This window comes from Spermophilus citellus (genome assembly GCF_964194105.1).
Source record: "Spermophilus citellus genome assembly, chromosome: 5".
Taxonomy (NCBI): domain Eukaryota; kingdom Metazoa; phylum Chordata; class Mammalia; order Rodentia; family Sciuridae; genus Spermophilus; species Spermophilus citellus.
This window is the reverse complement of record NC_138186.1, coordinates 71,940,628-71,961,680: the sequence shown is the minus strand read 5'-3', so window position 1 is coordinate 71,961,680 and position 21,053 is coordinate 71,940,628. Positions and strand designations below refer to the sequence as shown.

General features: G+C 35.2%; 1 protein-coding gene across 11 annotated transcripts in view; it reads left to right on the top strand.

Annotated features, from left to right (window-relative positions):
- The window catches only part of DST (dystonin), a 435,613-nt gene that overhangs the window by 194,139 nt on the left and 220,421 nt on the right, over window positions 1-21,053 (top strand). For 6 of the 11 annotated variants that reach the window (XM_081294338.1, XM_081294336.1, XM_081294337.1 and 3 more), the window contains 3 exons: window positions 17,381-17,470; window positions 18,016-18,114; window positions 19,798-19,875. In XM_081294338.1, the coding sequence (XP_081150464.1) occupies window positions 17,381-17,470; window positions 18,016-18,114; window positions 19,798-19,875 (267 nt within the window). The remainder of the gene's footprint in view (window positions 1-17,380; window positions 17,471-18,015; window positions 18,115-19,797; window positions 19,876-21,053) is intronic. The other 5 variants (XM_081294333.1, XM_081294339.1, XM_081294335.1 and 2 more) reach the window with 1 other exon arrangement.

Below are 21,053 nucleotides of genomic sequence, written 5' to 3'. Positions count from 1 at the left end.
TTATATGACGAAAATGTATATGTATAAAATGGGCTGATAATTTACATTTTAAACTATAGAAATTAAAAGTCATCTAAAAGCTTCAGATTTGTCCTCCCACCTTCTAAAACAGAGGGCTTTGTGGTCTTGACTCTTGCATTATTATGGATTTGAGTCATATTCTTGTCTGTGTATTGAAGAAACTGTCCATATGTGCAGCTTTAGTGGTTTTATAATAATATTACAATAATGAATGCCAGTTAAATGGTGAACTCTAAATAAGGAAAATGTTTTTCATGGTCTGGCCAAGGCCTTTGCTGACACCTTTCTTCTCTCTCTTGGGTATGACAGCTTGAGGTGAGATGCTGTGAGTGCAAGGCAGCCTACTGTATGGATTATTTGTGAGCCCTTGTATTGCTGGTTGAATTTAGCCTGTGTTGGATAATTCACACAGCAACAGCCCAGCAGAGCCAAGGCCACATAGGGCACTTCACTCTCCTGCTGAGCAGAGAATCTGGCACTTAGGTTTTCTGTAAGAGCCTTCTCAGCCTTCCAGTATTTTAAATACCCGCCCCCCCCCCAAACAAAAACAAAAACAAAAACAAAAACAAAAAACCAAACAAACTCATATGCTAGGTATTGAATTCTTGAAGAATAGTGGAAAAATTCTATTTAGATTTAGAACAGTTATGCCAGGAGGGGGCATAGATATCCTTACATGTTCTGAAAGTAGAAATGCCTCTCATCTTCTCATCTGTTGTCAGAGTTAATGAGTTTTAGTATTGTCCTTTCTTATATATCACAATCTGTTATTGTTCCCAAATATTTTAATTTATAACTTCTCTGTTATAAATTTTCACACAAATTTAAAGAACTTAAGAAATGATATTTGCCCTCACTTTGATTTTACTGTGCCTGGTATAGCATAATTTTAATGTTTCTTCCGGGTTGACATTTCGGACTTCTCTGTTATAAATTTATTTAGCTTCTGGTTAATACTTTCTTGTTCAACTTGGAAATTCATTTTTCCCAGGGTTGACAAGATCAAATAAACACATACTTTTTTTTTTAAATAATAGAGGGATGGCATTTTTCAAATCAGGTTCTGAGGAATACTAGTGATTTCAGATGTCTCAAGGAGAAATAAGAAGGTTTCCATCCCCCAAAGGATTTAGAAAGTAACATTTCCTGGTTGAATAGATTTATGGTACACATTAGCATATTAAATACTGAAAAATTCTGTGATAAAGAAACCTGTTTAACCCAGGTGATTAATCCAGGACTCTTTGATTCCTTTTGTCAAAGAATGTTCATTATCATCACTTTGGGAAACCATGCAGGAGAGTTGTAAAGTGATCACTTTTAAGCAAATGTAATGAATTTTGTCTTAACTTGAATTACATGCAGATTTGAATGGGATTTAGTTGTTTTGCTGGTCATTGTAGGCATATTTTGTCACAGCTCTTCTTATGGGCCATTAATTTTCTAATTTATGGACAACTCAATTTTTGGTTCACTTGAATTGTAACTGAGTTTTTTCTTGCATTGTCTACAATTTGCCTTTTGTAACTTCTACCCACTATCTTGGGTCCCTTAGTATGATTTAAGATATAAATATCAGCTCATAAATATCTGAAGAAACTATTTTGTGGGCCTATCACAACTCCAATTACAGTGCTTTTTAAAAAACATTTTTCCCCACCTTTTTTCAACCAGTTTTATTTCTTTTATTTTGTTTTAATATGAAAAGATTTTTATATCGTGTTTTCATTTTTCTAGTTGAAGGAAAGCCTATCATGCAATAACAGGCACGGGCAAAAGTCATCCACGTCGTCATCTCAGCAATATTTATATTATCTACCTTTAACCTCCTTACCTTAGTACACATTGAACTGTTTATCTGTTTACCTACCTTCATACTTTTTCTTCCCCCCACATTGGAGGATAATTCCTTTAGTTTTAACTACTTCAGTTTTTTCTTTTCTTTTCTTTTCTTTTTTTTTTTTTTTACAGTTACTTTTACTATCAGGAAGGAATAAGACAATGTTATTTTGTAAGTCCTTTTCATTCTTAGTTGGCCATAACAAGGGAAGGCAATTGGATAATTCATCTCCTTTAAAGGAATTAAGGAATGATAATAATTAATGGGCTACATGTCATAAAGATATTTTTGTTTTAATCAAGGACTCTTAAGTGGTCTGCAAACCGTGGCCTGTGGGCCAAACCCAGCCACAGCCTACTTTTTTTGTATAGTCCTTGAATGAGGAAGAGTGTGTTTTTAAATAATTGAAAACAAATCAAAACAAGAAAAATATTTGTGACATATGAAGATTATATTAAATCTAAAATAATGTTCATAAACAAAATTGTATTGAACTCTACTCCACTCATTCACTTATATTGTATTTATATATTGTCATAGCATACAGATCCCAAAGCCAAAAACATTTCTTATCTGACCTTTTGTAGAAAAAATTTACTGACCTATTTTCTGTTTAATTTTGCAGTACTGGAAATCTAACCCAGGAATTCCCACATGCTCTTAGGGCAAGGTTTTGTATCATTTAGGGTAAAGTTTGGTGTATACTTATGGTAAGGAAGGATGGCCTTTGTGTTTCCAATGAATTCATTTATGAAGGTGGCTTTCCTTTCCTGTATTAAGAGGCCAGCTATAGTTCTATGAATGTAATTTTATACCATAGTTGCATTTCAGAATGAATTTCCCTTTGACTTAAAGAAATGCTATTTGAAAAGTCAAGTTCACTATATTGATTTAGGGCCCAGTTTTATTTCTGTGATAATCCTCCTTGAGTCAAGATCTAGTCATGAGTGAAGTGCTCATTGCACATGCCACTTCAAGTTTAGTAAGTAAGGGTCAAGCCTGATGTAAAGCTTAGGAAAAATGTTTCCTCTGTCACTCAAATTAGATCACTTGATAACCTTTTATACATGACTTTTCTGTTTACTTTTTTGCTCTCTTGATAACATATTCCCCTTTTGGTCTAGATTAAGGGTTTTGTAGTGTGACACCAACAGCTCTTCCATCTTTATTTTGTTATTATCTATCCTTTTGTTAATGGATAATCTTTAAAACTACTTTTTCAATAAGTAGAAATCACCCATTCTTTTCAAAGTATTTCACTTGTGTGTCCTGACCTGCTAGAACAGAAACACCCTGTCCTGTATTCCAGGGATTATTATTAATTCCTTTTGAATTTTGGTGGATATAAACATTTCCTATGTGCAGACATTGCTGCTCCCCATTTTCTCAAAGGGAATGTGATTAAATACTTTAGGAAGGGGCGAGATGAGCTGTGGATGGCTGGTAGCAGGGCAAATGGCACAAGGTTTCGTTTTCTGGGTGATAGAAATATTTGAAAGTTAGCCTGTGTGATGGCAGCACACTTCTGTCAGTTTAAAAAACTTTGTTCAGTTATACAGTCAAGATAAGTGAATTTTTGGTGTGTAAATTGTATCTCAGTAAAGCTATTTGCACAACTACTGATGAACTTTTCATCTTATTAAATTTGCCTTTTCTAGATATTTCACATAAATGGAATCATGCAACATTTATCTTTTTGTGTCTCTTTTTTTCTCCCCACATAACATAATGCTTTTGACGTTTATCCTTATTATGGCATTCTTTGTTCCATTGTTTTGTCTAGCCGTCTTCCATTCTAGGGATGTATCACATTTTCTTTATCCACTCCCATAGTGGGTGAACATTTGAATTGTTTCCATTTCTTGGCTCTTCTAAACAATACTGCTGTAAACATAAATGTACAAGTCTTTGTGTGGACCTCTGTTTTCTTCTGAGTATTTACCTAGGAGACAAATTGCTGGGTTGTAGGGTAAATCTACTTAACATTTTAAGAAATTGCCAAACCATTTTCCCAAGTAGACATGCCATTTCACAAGTCCACTGGTAATATGTAATGATTCCTCATCTTGCTTGCCCTGTCTTTTTGGAATTAGCTGTCCTAGTGTGTGTGGATTGCATTTGCATTGTGGTTTTATTTTGTATTTCTCTCGTGACTGATGATAGCAAACATCTTTTCATGTGCTTGTTAATTATTTGTGTATTTCTTTGGTGAAATAATTAAGATCTTTGCCTATTTTTAAGCAAAAAATTGACTAATTTATTAGCTTTAAACACTCTTGTTATTTACTTTTCTTTGATCATATATAAGAAGTCTTCCCGTGATGCAAAGGTTCACTTCTTTGATTTCATCTACTAATTACGTGGTTTTAGCTGTTATATCTAAGTCTGTGATCTGTTTGGAGGAAAAAGTTCAAATGAATCTTTTTTGCGTATGGCTATTCCGTGTCCCAGAAACATTTCTTGAAAAGACCACCCTCCAGTAAACTGCCTTTGTTCTTTTGTAAAAAATGAGTTGTTCATAATCATATGGGTCTATTTCTGGACTCTATTCTGTTCTATTGTTCTATATTTTTATTGAAATATTTAAGATTTATCATTAAGTCTTGGAATTTTATTTGTCGGACACCTTTCTGCCAAGTCATTTGACAAACTAACTTAGGTGGGTAACAGGAAGTATGTAAGAGGTTAGACATATAGAGATGGACTCTCTCCCTCTGTTCCTCATTCAACATAGCATTTATTTAGCTCTGATGGTGGCAGGACATGATGCCATTATGGGCTTTGGGAGCAAAGACAAATTCCAATAGGAAGTGGTGTGATGGGGTTTTTGTATCTATTTTCTGAATCTCTTTTCCCTTCCCCAATGATTGAGTGTACTGAAGGGCCCACAGCTGAGAGCATGGTAGAGGTTACATGCAAAGTGCTGATGACTGATCTTTTATTTATTCAACATGAGTTCTTTGAATATCTGCTATATGAAAGGTCCTGTGGAATGCATGAGGCATTTACAATGAGCACCTAAGACAGGGTGCTGTCTTTTTAATAGACTTTGGTTTATATATATTGTGTGCATGAAACTCAGATGAAAATGACTAATAATGTTCTAGTATAAAACAAGGAATATGGTAATCAGAAGAGGATAACAGAATTTGACCTGAGGGAAAAGTAATGTTTCAATAATCAGAGGAGCAGTGAGAACAGAATAGCATTTCAAGTAGAGAAATACCATGAATGTAAGCAGAGAAATGACAGTGGAGGTTTTGAGAATATGAACTAAACCGTTCATAGACTTTCTTTTCAAATTCTCTTAGTCTTTGGGATTGGAAATGGAGATCTACTGTTAGGGTGTTGAGACCTAAATATCTTGTAAATCCACAACTGTTTCCCATGGTTCATTTTGGAATTGTGGCCTGTGATTTGCTAGCTGCTGCCTAGCCCAAGTCTAGGGGACCCTGATGATTGTAAAAGGAAGGGTGCTCAGAAAAGGAGCTGGAGGGATAATAAATACCACTCATATTTAAGCTTAGTATGAGACAAAGTCATCTCCTCTGTGACACTGGTCTTGTACAACTGGAAGAACTAGCCATTGGACATTGTGGTCCATATATCACTGTTTAAGACTGGAATCTGAAAATTTGGTGGAATTGTAATAACATTTAGAAAGTGATCATTTTGAAGAAATTGTTGGCATCTTTGGAAGTTTTAATTCTCCTACAGAAGGCATATTTCTGTTTCAGAAAATAACAAGAGTGTCGATTTTATTTATTTATTTATTGGTTGGTTGGTTGATTGTAGTACTGAGGATTGAACCCAGGGTATTAGCATACCCAGCCCTTTATCTATTTATTTAGGTAACAGGGATTGAACCCAGAGTTACTTAACCACTGAACCACACTCCCAGCCCCTCTTGTTTAAATGATTGAAAAAAATCTTTTTTTTTTTTTTTTTTTTTTTTTTGAGACTGGGTCTTGTTAAGTTGCTTAGGGCCTCACTAAATTGCTGAAACTGGTGTTGAACTTGGAATACTCCTGCCTTGGCCTCCCAGGTTGCTGGGATTACAGGTATGTACCACTGAGCCTGACTACACATCCCTTAGCTCTTTTTAAGATTTATTTTGAGACAGGGTCTTGCTAAGTTTCCCAGGCTGGCTTTGAACTTCTGATCCTCCTGCCTCAGCCTCATGAGTCTCTGGAATCATAGGCTGCATCACCACTCCTGACAAAGTCAAATGGGGTTTTTGGTTTGTTTGTTTTGTAGTGCTGGGGTTTGAACCCCGGGCCTTCCATATGCTGGGCAGCCTCTTGAATAAAGCTGTATCCATAGCCTCAATTTTTGTTTGTTTGTTATGTAACTAATAGAATAGACCTATGGTTCTGTTTCAAATGATTTCCCCAGATATGATTTGCAGGGATTTTATTTTAGAACATATATATCATGGTATTGTGGACATGGACACTCAACTGGATTTAAGGAAACATTCTTTGACAGGGAAAATATGTTGAGCATTACAGTGAATTGTAGCAGAGGCAGCGGAATCTCATGGTCTGAGGGGTGTCGTTAAAAATAGTTTTAGTGTTCATCTCTGTGACAGTTGTCTTGATCATAATCCTGGGTATTTTCAAAGGTTAATCAAGAGGATGTAACCAGTTGTTTATTTCTAAGGATTTAAACTGGGCTTATATTTAGTTTGCATGTAAGTGCAAACTATGAGAGTATTAGAAAGCCTTAAAAGTGTAAAATATGTGGGGCTGGGGATGTGGCTCAAGCGGTAGCGTGCTCGTCTGGCGTGCGTGCGGCCTGGGTTCGATCCTCAGCACCACATACAAACAACGATGTTGTGTCCACCAATAACTAAAAAATAAATATTTAAAAAAAAGTGTAAAATATGCTACTTAGAGATCCCTCTATCCTTTAATTCTTAAGATTTGAAAAATGACAAAATGACTGTCATGCCTCCCCATGGTAGTCTCTCACCTTGGCAGATAATGGTCTGAAAGAAACACTGGTGTCCGTGATGGTGTGACCAAAAGTCATCTGTAATAGTCAGTGCCACCTCTCCTGCCCACCAGTGGATTCTGTTGGTTGCCTGGTGTTCACCAGTCTTCAGGGACCTCACTTCCTTCAGCAAGTGGCTCAGTGGTTGAGGACTGACACCATCCAGAAAGTACAGGAATCCTTTTTTTTTGGAAAAGGAGCTCCTGTGGCCAAAACCCAAAAGAGAAAATTCAGCTCAGAAGTGTTCAGGTAGTCACCACAACCAGCATGTTTATCAGATTTGCAAAGTAGATGACATTTTCGTTTGTCACTTTTGTATATTCCTCTTCCTGGATGCTTCTGTTCCTACTTAGCAGCTGCCGGGGACCCTCAGACTGCCTTTTACTCTGTATTCCTGCTATGCCCTACACCACAGTGTTTCTGCCCCACAAGCTATTCCTTCTTGGTGCCAGCCTTGGTTAAGGTTTCTCTGAAACTCAGGATGAGTGGGTGTGAAGAGGAGAGACAGTCTAATCAAGTGACCTTGCTTTAAGAGGCGCATGGCAGAGGTTGCAGTGTCCCAGAGTTGCTTTTCCTATCAAACAAGAACTAAATGCATTTACTTGAATGCCTCTCTAATTTCTAGTAATTAATTTAAGCCCAGTTTATACATTTGCTATAATGTTACCAGAGAGTCGTTAAGTGGGAATCTAATCTGATTTTTAACTACTTGTGAATTTTGGTCATGAGTATAATTTAAACAAGACTGATTAACATTCTTTTAAATGACATTTACATGATATTTATTGGAAAATATTCACAATTCTGTTTGAAATATTTTTCGTAAAAATTTTTCACAATTTGAAAGTACAGTGAGATGTTTAAAATATTGATGGAAAAGGATAGGATTATGCTGCCATAGTTTTAAATTATCTGTTAAACAGACTTTGTGATATCTTGTTAAAGATATTACAAAATAAATATATGATAATATTTATTTTTTAAGGCATGGCATATATGAAATAAGTAGTACTTGGCTATTACAATAGCATTCTACTTAGTTGGCGTTATTTGTCTTGTTACGTTACCAAAATTGAAATTTTTCATCTAACTTTTTATTACATAGCTTATTAATTACTCATTTAGAAGTGTGTTAAGAGATTGTGATCCCTAGTTTTTTAGCCCCACCCCCTGCCCAAATTGTGAATAATTGGGAAGAAATGGTAAAAAAAGTGAGTCTTAAAATGCTAGTAATTGGTTCCTTCTGACTTCTTTAACCTATTTTGTTCATCATCCCAGATGTGGAACTTGTATATAAAATTATATATCTGTATAAAATATATAATTATATAACAATGATAAGAATGTAATTATAGTATAATGATTATAATATAAGCTAATACTAATAATAATACATATAAGCACTAGATTATGATTTTCAGCCTATTTTAATGTACTTGTATCAGTTTTGTCGAAATATTCACAGAATTGAAAACTTTGAACTTAATGGGTTAAGCTGTTGTTAAAAATTGCTTTTTGCCATACATAAATGTGGTAGCATTTGCTATAAATATAAATATAAATGATTTAAAGTGAGATTTATAAGAGTAATGAGCTTGCAGAACATTTGAAAAACTTTAAAAAGGTGAGGTCATTTCCTCCTGCCATTTAATCAAATTTGGCTGGGTTTTACCCTCAATAACAGAATATTGGATAGATTTTTGTCTTCCTTAAAATACTTCTCCCAGTTCTTTGTTTTTGTATTTTTATAAGAATATATGATAATATTTACTAGTCAGTCTTCTCGTTAATAGGATGGATAACGGTGATGGCTTTGCAAATCAGTGCTCATTTGTTTAACTTTATGATACGGAGGTTGTCTAGAACACATCTATCTTCAAAGAACAATTGAGCAGATACTAAAACAGATATATTATTATGCAGAATATATTGGTTTCTGGATTGATTTCTTTTCCTTTCAGTTACATTGTAATTGCTCAATATCAAGATGTGTACAGCTGTAGGAGATGAAAGTCTGTAGGCTGAGGGAAAAACTCATGCAAAAATGGATTTTGTTTTCCTGTTTATAAAAGGAAAGAGCTAGAGGGAAAGGTAGAAACCCAAACCCAGTCCATCTAAACCAGAACTAACCCAGGCCCCAAACTTATAGAAAAGTTATATACTTAAAAAAAATGAAAGAAAGAAAGAAGAGAGAAAGAAATAAAAATAAATAGCTTTTTAAGGAAGGTTCCTAAAACTATGGTGATACTGTTCAGAAGAACATAAAGCTCAGTGAGACTGTGACTAAAATGCTCCTAAATCTTAAAGGCATTTATCAGTAATATAAATATTTTTGTTTTATTTAATTACTTATAGTTCTACCTTGTGAAAGACTAGAAGAGACCTTGTATTTTTTTAAAAAATTAATTATAGATTGTCAACCTGAAAGGTTAAGAGAAGCAATCTTTTGTTAACTTATTGAATTCACTATGAAATAAATGAGCTGTTTACACTATCTAGGCCAAACATTGACTTGTTTAAAAAATTTCACTGTTATATCCATTAATACTAGAACATGGATGACCAATATCTTTATTTTATATTTAAAGAAACAGTAAAAGAGATTAATTATGTATGGCCTTTTAAAACATTGGTACATTGTAGTTGCACATAGTAGTAAAATTTGTTGTTACATATTTGTACATGTATTATACAGTATAACAATATAATTTGGCCAACATTATTTCCCAGTATTTCCCTTTTCCCTTTCCTCCTCCCACCCCTTGGTCCCTTTTCTCTACTCATATCCCTTCAGTTTTCATGAGTTCCCCTCACCTTTCTTTTCCTTTTCCCTTTCTAGCTTCTACATATGAGAGAAAATACATGACCCTTGAACTTCTGGGTTCGGTTTATTTCACTGAACATGATGTTCTCAAGTTCTGTCCATTTTCCTGAAAATGACATAATTTCATTTTTCTTTATTCTGAATAACACTCTGTTGTGTGTATATATACCACATTTTCTTTATCCATCTATCTGTTGATGGACACCTAGGCTGGTTCCATAGTTTGGCTATTGTGAATTGTGCTGTTATAAACATTGATATGCATGTATCACTATAGTATGATGACTTTAACTCTTTAGGATAAACGCAGAGGAGTGCTATAGTTGGGTCATATGGTGGCTTCAAACCTAGTCTTTTGAGGAACTTCTATACAGTTCCATAGTTGTTGTACTAATTTACAGTCCCACTAACAGTGTAAAAGTGTTCCTTATTCTTCACATCCTTCCCAACATTTATTATTATCTGTACTCTTGATGACTGCCATTTTGACTGATGTGAGATGAAGTCTCAATGTAGTTTTGATTTGCATTTCTTTGATTGTGAGGGATGTTGAACATCTTTTTTTTTTTTTTAAGAGAAAGAGAGGGAGGGAGGGAGAATTTTTTTTTAATATTTATTTTTTAGTTTTTGGTGGAGACAGCATCTTTATTTTATTTTTATATGGTACTGAGGATCAAACCCAGCGCCCGTGCATGCCAGGCGAACGGGCTACCACTTGAGCCACATCCCCAGCCCTGAACATCTTTATATATTTGTTGCCACTTGTATTCCTTCTTTTGAAAAGTGTCTGTTAGTTATTTTTCCCATTTATTGATTGGATTATTTGTGGTTTTGTTGTTAAGCTTTTTGAGTTCTTTATATATTCCGGATATTAATCCTCTCTCAGAAGAGTAGCAAAGATTTTCTCCCATTCTGAGATTCTTTCTTCACATTCTTCATCATCATTTCCTTTGCATGTAGAAGCTTTTTAATTTGATCCCATCCCATTTTATTAACTCTTGGCATCATTTCCTAAGTTTTTGGGAGGTGACCATCTTTTTTAATCAGAAAAAATTCCCTTATTATAATTAAGTGTATTGATTTAGAATTTATAATAATTTAGATAAAATCTGTATTGTACTTTTCTTCTTTCTCAATTCTTGAAGAAATAGTAGTGAAATTTGTAGTAAATTTCTTCAGTTTAGAGAGCTTCTAAAGAGAGTACATTATTTTAAAGGATTTTTGTATATTTTCACAGGATCAACTTACTTATCAATATTTGATATGGTAGTAATACTGTTAGTCGCATTATTACTATTTTTGAAATAGGACTTCGGGGAGCTATTCCAGGAGAACTTAATTGTCTGTTGTCCATGACTATATTTTGTGTATACTAAACAAAAAAATGGAATTGAAAGCATTTTAATTCCTAGTTTTCATGAAAGCAGGCTAGCCCCTTTCTTTTCACCCAGTTAGTACAAGGCAGTGAGGCGACCTCCTTTGGGACAAGCTTTCTTTTATTATTTATGTTCTTTTCTAAAGATAGACGATTGTTTTCCCGAATACTGTGTCCTTCAGATGTACAAGTTCTTTAAGAGAGGACTGTGGATCCTTTATGTGGCTGATCTTTTGATTGGTGCTATTGTGCTGGGATGTATGCATTTTTTTCCAAGGTTCCTTAACCCAGTGTCCTCTTTATTCCACTTTTTCCTGAGGGACCTTTTTTCACCACTGCTGTGTACAGATTGGGCCTTGGGCTTTACCTGCAGTTTGGGTCTGCTCAAGATAATAGCTTACAAGAAAAATGTATTGATCAGAGATAAGTAGGGGAAGAATGATCCCCATAGGTTTTCAGTTGGAGTAGGCCCCTGTAACAAAAGATTTGCCAGAGAAAGCTAGTTTATTAACACATATATTTCACATATACTTGGGAGATACCCATGGGATTAGAAGTTCTCCAAGAGGTGGCTTTGAATTTCAGTTTACATAGCATCTTCAATCAAGAACAATGAAATATTAGGGAAATGACAAGACAAAAGAAAAGGAGTTTGAGTCTCTTGGGGTGGCAGCATGGGAAAGGAAAATGAATGACAGATAGTTGAGTTAGTAAGCTTATTTATGTAGAATTCTCTGGTACCATCTCAGGCCAGCAAGGTTTCAAAATCTTCTTCAGTGGTTAACCCTTGTTCTCTCTGGTACAATCAGAAGATACCTTTTGTCTTTGAAAATCTGTGCCCTGCTTCTAAGCAGATGTTGGAAGGGTAGAGAGCTTACCTGAGTCTCCTGCTTCTCATTTGTCTTTAGCTCAGCAATCCTTTATTTTTGGGGCAATATATTCTGGTCTCCCACAATAGGATTTCCTCATTTTTCTTAAAAGCCTTTAGTAGTTCTTTTCACCTAGGTGAAGTCCAAGTTTCTTAATGTGGCACATGAAGCTGCCATGTGTCCAGGCCCAGTTTCCTGCCTCACCTTCCAGGCTGTTTCCCCCTGGAACTCACCAGACAGTTTTTGCCTTGTTCTCGCTCTTCATTCTATGGAGAACATTCCTGACTTCTTTGATTGGAGGAGTTCTTAGAGCTTAGACTAGGATAAAGCTCCCTGACCATGCTCTGAGTATATTCACTACGGTTGCTCAGTAAATATTTGGTGATCTCCGTTGAACTGCAGCCACACGGTAGCAACATGCTTAAATATGGGAAGTAAAATTATTGTGGCATTTGTGAAGATTAACATGAACCACTACAAAGTGAGACTTTTGAAAAAAGGCAGTTTAATAAGCAGCTATACAATGTTCCTGTTCTCCCCAAAGTGGAATTTGATTTAGCTCATGTAAAACCAAATCACTAAATGATTAGCAAAATGACATTTTTGGAGTAGGAGTTTGGTTGGTTTGTTTTTGAGTTTTGTTTTCGTGTGTGTGTATGTATTTTTTTTTTTTTTTGATCAGTTAATCCATTTGGATAATACAGACCTGACATATTCTGCTATATTTCTGCTATATTTTATTCTCCAAGATAATTTTGAAATATTGCCTATGTTATTACCAGCACCTTATTTAGAATCATTTCCCCCATGAAAGGTTTTCTTGTCTATTTATTTTCCTTTCTTAGGATGTTCTCTTAAGTACAAGGTTAGCACCCCCTAGGGGTGAACTGTAGATGCAATGTAGTAAAAATTTTAGAAAATACTGCAAAATTCTGGGAGAATTTTGTGAAATACAGAAAGTGATGCTTTGCTCTCATTATGTAATTCAAGTTATATAATTTAATCCCAAGGTACCTCAGAGTGCTTCTACATTGCTCATCACTTTCTCTAGCACTATTTATTCTGACAGTTTTTTGTTTCACCGGGAAAAACTATCCAAAAAGAGAAGAAAGAATGTTTTACTGAAAATGGAAAACAGAAGGTTAAAGCTATTGGCAGTTAGTGTAGTCATCTGTGAAGGAAAGTTACCAGGCCAAATGTCTATGACTCAGACTTAGGACAAAGTAAAATAATGATTCCTGTGTAGGTTTAACTGTTTAATTTCCCTCTTTTCTCTTTCCTAAATTGCTCTCGTGATCAGATATTTCTCTAGAACTTCACTTTTCCTATTCCAGTTCATTGTTGATTATAATATTTGAATTATAATGTTGATTATAAATATTTTTAATGCCATTTCTTTTTACCTAATTTGTTTATGGTGAGCAAAATAAGCTGCTATTTATAAAGCATTTATCACAGGGCTGGGCCCCTAGTAATGTAACAACTCATCATGCATTTTTGCCTTTTATTGTTAATGGTAACATTTACTTTCTATGGAACGATAAATATGTAAATAATGATAACTTACATTTGTTTGTTTTGCCCTGGAATCCAGGGCCTCATGCATGCTGGTAAGGTGCTCTACTACTGAGGTACACCCTCAGCCCTGATGTGTTACATTTGTAGAACAGTTTTCATATACAGTATTTCAGATTAATCACTTCAAATTAGAAAGGCAGGCAAGATTGCATGGTAACCAGTGTCTCAGAATACTTTAAAGCATTACAGAAATTAAATTACTCCATTTCTATTTTTTCTTCTAAAATTCTTAAGCTACAAGACTTTGAATAGCTTTTCAGTTTAAATGCTTTCTTTTAAATTGGCAAGTCATTAATTTTAGAAAATGATAATTTTATTTTCACATGGTAGAATTTTTGTTTTTTAGTTTGAATGAGAGAATTTCTTTATCAGACTTCTATTTTACAGATGAAAAAAACAAAAACAAAAACAAAAAAACAAAAAATACCCTGAGGCCTGGTAGTTGGTTCAAGTTCATGAGGCTAGGGTCAGAAGTGGGACATAAATGCAGGTCTCCTAATTATTGTGATTTTTTTCCCCTTTAACAAGATTTCTCTTTTTCTAATTTGGTTTAATATGATATAGTATTATTATAATCCTTTTCTAAAGATGCCTAATTTAATTTTTCTGTATAAATAGAATGGTGAAAAATGACATCTGGTTTTGGAAGTTTTTTTTGATGTAGGGGGTTTAGTTCAACCTGGCAAGGCAAGTTGTGAAATTGCCTTCCTATGAAATAAGTGTTCATAATCACACCCCATCTTTAACTATCCTGGAGTGAGAAAGACACAGGAAGTGAAATGTGGAGTGAAATGTGGAGTCTGGCGGGCTCACCAGAACTCTCAACACTGTATTAGTCACTGTTTGGGGAGGCCCCATCCTGATCACGTGCCTGTTTCCGCTGTCCTTGTGTGCCGAGGATGTCAGGCCTGCACAATAAAGCCATTTATTTCAAGAGATTAAGCAGCTGGCTGAGGATCAGTAGCTGCATAATATTATTTATATAAATATGATCTCTTAGTGATCCTGTTCAAGCTCTTTTAGGGTTAGGCTGCTTTCTGGTTACACTGGAGGTACAGTAAGAAATATATAAATCTAGATGTTTTAATATGTGCAACATTCACAAGCTTGATTTTAAGTATAGATTTTGGCCTTATAAATTCATACAGTGCTTTAATGCAACCTGAAAATTACAGTACTAGTTCTCATCTCAGCAAGGGCTTATGTTCCTGTATGTGTCATGGATATAGTAGTTGCATTCCTGAAAAGGTCATTGAGAATTGGTTCATCTCTAGAATATAATTAAGGCCTTGAGGAGATTGTCATTTAATACTATCTATCCTGAGGCACATATTTCAATGCAGTTTATTTGTAACTTACTTTGTTTTTTTATGGATATTATAAATAAGAAGTGTTATGATTTTTTAAAAAAGAAATAAAGTGGGCTGGGGATGTGGATCAAGCGGTAGCGCGATCACCTGGCATGCGTGCGGCCCGGGTTCGATCCTCAGCACCACATACCAACAAAGATGTTGTGTCTGCTGAGAACTAAAAAATAAATATTAAAAATTCTCTCTCTCTCTCTCTCTCTCTCTCTCTCTCTCTCTCTCTCTCTCTCTCCTCTCTCACTCTCTCTTAAAAAAAAAAAGAAAAGAAATAAAGTAATTTAAAACTTTCTCTTACTGTGATACCAAAGTTTAACTGGTATTTTTTGGTAACTAGGAAATCAAAATTAAATGTAGGTTTGTAAAGATGGATATTTGTTTAATAGTAATGAACTCTTACTTTTGCTGGCCATTTTCTAGGAACCGCTGACATTAGCAGTTACTTAGTGGTGGACTTTAATACATACATTGCATATTTGTGGATAATGATGCCAGACAAGTATCTGGATATTAAAAGGTTCTGTGACCTTGACAAAAAGTCCCTATATGTTGGGTAGAGGAGTCAGTAATTTGATGTTACTCCTAAGTGGAATTTTGTCATGAATCAAAAATATTTTCTTATACTACCGCCACTGGAGATGAAGCTCAGTAGTAGAACACTTGCCTAGCATGCACAAGGACCTGGGCTCAATCCCCAGCACCACAAAACAAAAACAAGATATTGTAAACTATAAATGTAGTCAATGAAAATAATGCAGTTTAACAGCATTTAAACCAGTTTTTTTTGTGTGTGTATGTGTATATGGGTGTGTGTGTGAAAGACTTACCATTAGAAATTTCATTTCAGTTGACGTCAGACCTTTTTTTTTTTTGCTTCTTGTTATATAATCAGATGGTTTTGATCAGAATTTTATATCTTTGGGGCTGGGGTTGTGGCTCAGTGGTAGAGCGCTCGCCTAGCGCACATGAGGCACTAGGTTCAGTCCTCAGCACCAATAAAAATAAAATAAAAGAATTGTGTCCACCTACAGCTAAAAAATATATTTAAAACAACAACAACAACAACAAAAGAATTTTAAACATTTTTATTACTTTGTGCTGTATGTTCACATGACATTTGAGAAATGCAAAGAAGTTTGATTCATACTTAGAAACCTTTAGCATTTTACTCCAAAGACTAGCAAGTGCTCAGGGCTTGTGCAACTTGTTAAGTAGATGGGATTCTGCTTCCTGTCTCTTTGCTAGACCACTTCTTTGGCTCCTTTCATGGGAGTAGCAAAAGTAATGTTAGCCCTATCCCTGAATTGTTACCAGGTGAGGAAGTGCACATGTGCCTGCCCACTGTGGAACAGCCATCTTAGCCTGTGAGGACATCTGTCCATCTAGCACAAGCTTAGTAGTAGGCCAAGTACTTGTGGGATCTGCCCCTGCTGGAAAGACAGAGCTTTCTAGGAGTCATAATGGCTTGAGCTCTAGAATAACAGGTTGAATTCAGTGCTGTGGAATGAGGGAAGCTGTTACAGATTGAGTACTGACTTTGTGCTAATGTTACTGAGTTTTGAAAACTCTCCACCACAAGATTTGTGCTGAGCAGAGGAAGATTTGGACAGAGGCCTTCTAATCTGACATGTATGGATTTGAGAAAACTTTATATTTTAAAAAGGGAAATTGCATGGAAATGAAGGGAGACCCTCATTGCTATACAAAATTACATATAAGAGGTTGTGAGGGGAATGGGAAAATAAACAAGGAGAGAAATGAATTACAGTAGATGGGGTAGAGAGAGAAAATGGGAGGGGAGGGGAGGGGGGATAGTAGGGGATAGGAAAGGTAGCAGAATACAACAATTACTAATAGGGCATTATGTAAAATTGTGGATGTGTAACCGACGTGATTCTGCAATCTGCATTTGGGGTAAAATTGGGGGTTCATAACCCACTTCAATCTAATGTATGAAATATGATATGTCAAGAGCTTTGTAATGTTGTGAACAACCAATAAAAAATGAAAAAAAAAAGAATTATAAGTTCACAGGAAGTTGGAAGAATGATACTAGAGTCTCATGTAGCCTTTGCACAGCTTACTATGGATTCTTAAGATGTGGAGTGTATGCCTTTGTATCCTGGATCTTTCAGTGGTCTGCAGAGTAGGAAGACTGATTTGAGGGGGTTGGGAATAAGGGCACAGCCCACAGGTGAAGGTGGAATAATGAATAAAGTCAGGGTACTGCCTTTAGGGAAGCAATGGTCACCCCGTGCAATAGTCCAGGCTTATGTTTATTCACTGCACTAAAAATTTAACAGTCCTGTCTTTATAAATTATAAATCTGAAGTTCACTATTTCTAGCTTTGAAATTCAAATTTAATTTTTAAGTAATGAGAAAGTAAAAATAAAAAATGGGCGCATGAACAAATACTGTACGAAGAATGTTTTGTACATACCCCCTTTCTTGTTTAAGAATGTGAAGAATGATCCAGAACTGTAGGACCAAAAGTTTTGCTTTTCTCTGTGTAGGTTCGGAAACATGTGAATGATCTCTATGAAGACTTAAGGGACGGACACAATTTGATCTCTCTCTTAGAGGTTCTTTCAGGAGATACCTTGGTAAGTTTCAATTTTCTTAATTCATTTTGAAGAACATTTAGTCCACTCCACATATAACAAGTGTGTTTTCAACATAGACTTTTCGGATTTTTGCAACATTCATCCTTTGAGCTGTGAATTCTATCAGGAAAAAAAAAAGTTCTGGTCAGATGCCTAAGCATTCTCAAGACTTCATATGGTGTGAATTTGAGAAACTTGAAGCACTTCGATGACTTCGCTTGTATAATCATTAAAATACTATTTTTGCTCTTGCTTTTCTTTTTTTAACCTTCGGGTTTTTTTTTTTTTTTTTTTTTTGCTTAGCAGCAGTTGGATGCATAACATAACCACACATTAAAAGACTCACAAATAGCAAGGAAATAAACATTGCTTTCTGAAAAAAAATGGTCTAACTCATTCCTCATGTGTCATTTCCTTATTTGTGAACATTACCTCCCCTTCTTGGTTACTGTGCTCCCTCATTACGTTCTGTTCATGCTCTTCTTTTCATTTCTGGTCTGTCTTGTGTCTTTGCTGTCCTTTCTTCTGTCTGTTATATTCATTAGCCAAGGGAGCGAGATTTTTTGAAGACCTTACGATTGGTGAGTGCCACAGAAGCATGCGCATATGAACAGCATGAGGATGTGGAGGATGAGGATAAGGGGGTAGGTGTCGGCCCCCATAACTCGACTAACCTAGTGGGTCCAGTGTGGTGAGCGCTAACCTGATAGAGCAGTAACTCACGGGCTTCTCTTGAGAAAAGTATAGGAAGAACCAAAGCCTACAGCGAGGTGGATATGTGTGCCAAAAAAACAAAACAAAACAAAACAAAACAAAACAAAAAAAAAACTGGACAAAGGAAATATTTTCTCTTTAAAAATCTTTAGAGAGCTAAAATGAATTATTTACACATTACTGTGTGTGCACCACATGGTAATCGCACGTAGTAGATGGGGTAGAGAGACTAAATTATAAGACAGCATTTTACCTAAGGAATTTCATATACCTTGTATATATGTATGAACTCTTAGAACAAGCATGCTAATTTTTGTGCAAACTCATTTAACTATGGAATTGATATTTCAAACTTGGCAACTATTGATTTTTTTCAAAGGACTTATAGGAATTTTATTTAGGATTTAAGTTTCTGCTTTAAATCATACCTATTGGCAGTAGGTGTTTGGTGGACATTCTAAAAGGTCTTACCATATTTAAAGACAGGAAGGTTTTAAAATCTAGCATCCTAACCAAACCCACAGAGCTGTTGAATCTCCATGACACACAGCTAACATTGACCCACCTCGGCAAGGCAGATGTGCTTCTTTTGTCATCTCCATCCCAGGTGGCCCCTGATTTCCTTGGAGATTGTGCTTTTGTTGGATTCCAGGGGTGAATTTATCAACATATTTTCCAATGGTTATGCAGAACTTATTTCCCTTCTGTGGTCTGCTGTTTGTTTTATTATGGAACCTTTGGCTTCAGTAACCTATTCATATTTAAGAAGCTAAGCTGTCAGTTTTGCCTTTTTTGTTTTTCCCTTGGGAAGATTTTATGTGACAGATTCCTGCTCCATTCTTTGTATTTTCGTTAAACATTTCTCAGCTCTGTTTCCTTATGTTTTCCTTCTGCTCACTTGTATCGTTTCTTAAGGGAAACAGTGTTAAGGAAAAGAATGATGGTTTGTCACTTTTCCTTAGACTGAGAAAGTAATCCTGTCCATTCCCATGCAGTGTAAAACTAGTGGAGTCCTTTCTCATTATCATAGAGTCAGTCCAGTTTTGTGAAAAAGCTAAAATAAAATAAAGAGGAAATATATTATGTGATTTTAATTGCGTTTTTTTCTTCCTCTGTCATACTAAGTCAATCTTCCTTTCTACTTGGTGATTTTTATACTAACTGCATGCTATGTTACCTCATTTTCATTAACATCCCATATATACAATAATTATAAAAACCCTCCTGCTAACAGTCAGTGTTTATTAAGAAGGCAAAATGGGGAATGATATTTAATTATTTTTGTGCATCCACAGTTAAATATCTGTGGGCTAGGAATATTCTGTTAGTGAACATTAAAATATATTTCTATGGCATTTTCTCTTTTAACTTTTGTTTAGATAAAACTTTTGGAATGAAGTATTAAATTTAAAATGCATTAAGAAAAAGTCCCTAGTAGTTTACATTCAGTCCCAGATAATATGAAGAAATTAAAAGCTTTTTTAAAAAATTTTACGGGCTTACTTAAATATTGTTTTAATATATTCAGATGAGTGGAAAGTCTAATGAAATTAGCATGGGCAGTGGTATCAGAAACTACAGTGCTTTTTATACCTACATTTTTCTGTTCTTAGCCCAGAGAAAAAGGTCGGATGCGTTTCCACAGGCTACAGAATGTACAAATTGCACTTGACTATTTGAAAAGACGCCAGGTATGAAGGTTTTCAGACTCTAATTATATAAACATATGTGATTAAGTAAATCTACATAAAACATGTCAGGGAAGAAAAAGGTTAAACATGACTATGAATTATAATAATGAAGCTGTGCTTTGGTGAGGCAAATATTTTAAAGTGTTTTTAAACATTTGTTCTGAAGAAAAGGAAGTTAATATTAGGTATAAACTCAGAAGGAATTATAAGTGGCTACATTTTCATCTGAATGAGAGCAACTGATTTTCTCTGTTTGAATTGGAATGCATTTGCCTAGGCAGTTAATGACATTTTAGTAGCAATGGAATGTTAAGTATGCCTATGAACAGTACTTGGTACTGGGGAAACAACATTTTATTTTTTACCCTTAGTATATAAAAACACTTCATTTTATTAAAACATTTTATATCATACTTTCTAAAACTCAGTATAAGCATTCATAGTACTTAATAGTGATTAGGCAATATTTTATTTTTTATAAGTTGATAATTACCTTGGTCCATTTTATTCTGCTGTACTAGAATACCTGAGAGTGAGTATTTCATAAAGAACAGAAATTTATTTCTCATATATTTTGGAATCTGGAAGTCCAAGATCAAGGCACCACCATTTGGTGTCTGGTGAGGACTGCTTTCTCTGGAGGAGAGGACCCCTGTGTCTTCACATATCAGAAGGGACAAGGGACAGGAAGGTGAAAAAGCAAACTCAGTCCCTCATCAAGCCTCTTTATGTAAGGGCATCTCATCACATTCATGAGAGGAGGAGCCCTCATGACATAATTCATTAATGTTTTTTCTCTTTTCTCTTTTCCATGGTGCTGGGGATGGAACCCAAGGCCTCAGCCCTGGCAAGTGCTCTACAGTGAGCTACATCCCCAGCCCCATAATTATCTCTTAAAGGTCCACCTTTCAACCTCATCACAGAGGCAGCCTCTGAATTTTGGAATTGTATATATTCAAACCATAGTAATAATGTTAGGTAGTTTATGAGTGATTAAAACTTAAATAACATTCCTGACAGCAATCTTCAACTAGCTTGAGGTTTCTGGAAAAGAGTGTTGGATGTGATCTTTATTAGGTAGCATTTTGTATTGTAGTAGCATAAGTCTTTCAAGTACAAGAGAAAAAGGCAGGAGAGTTGAAAATTAATGAAAATAACGAGAAATTGGGTGGCAACAG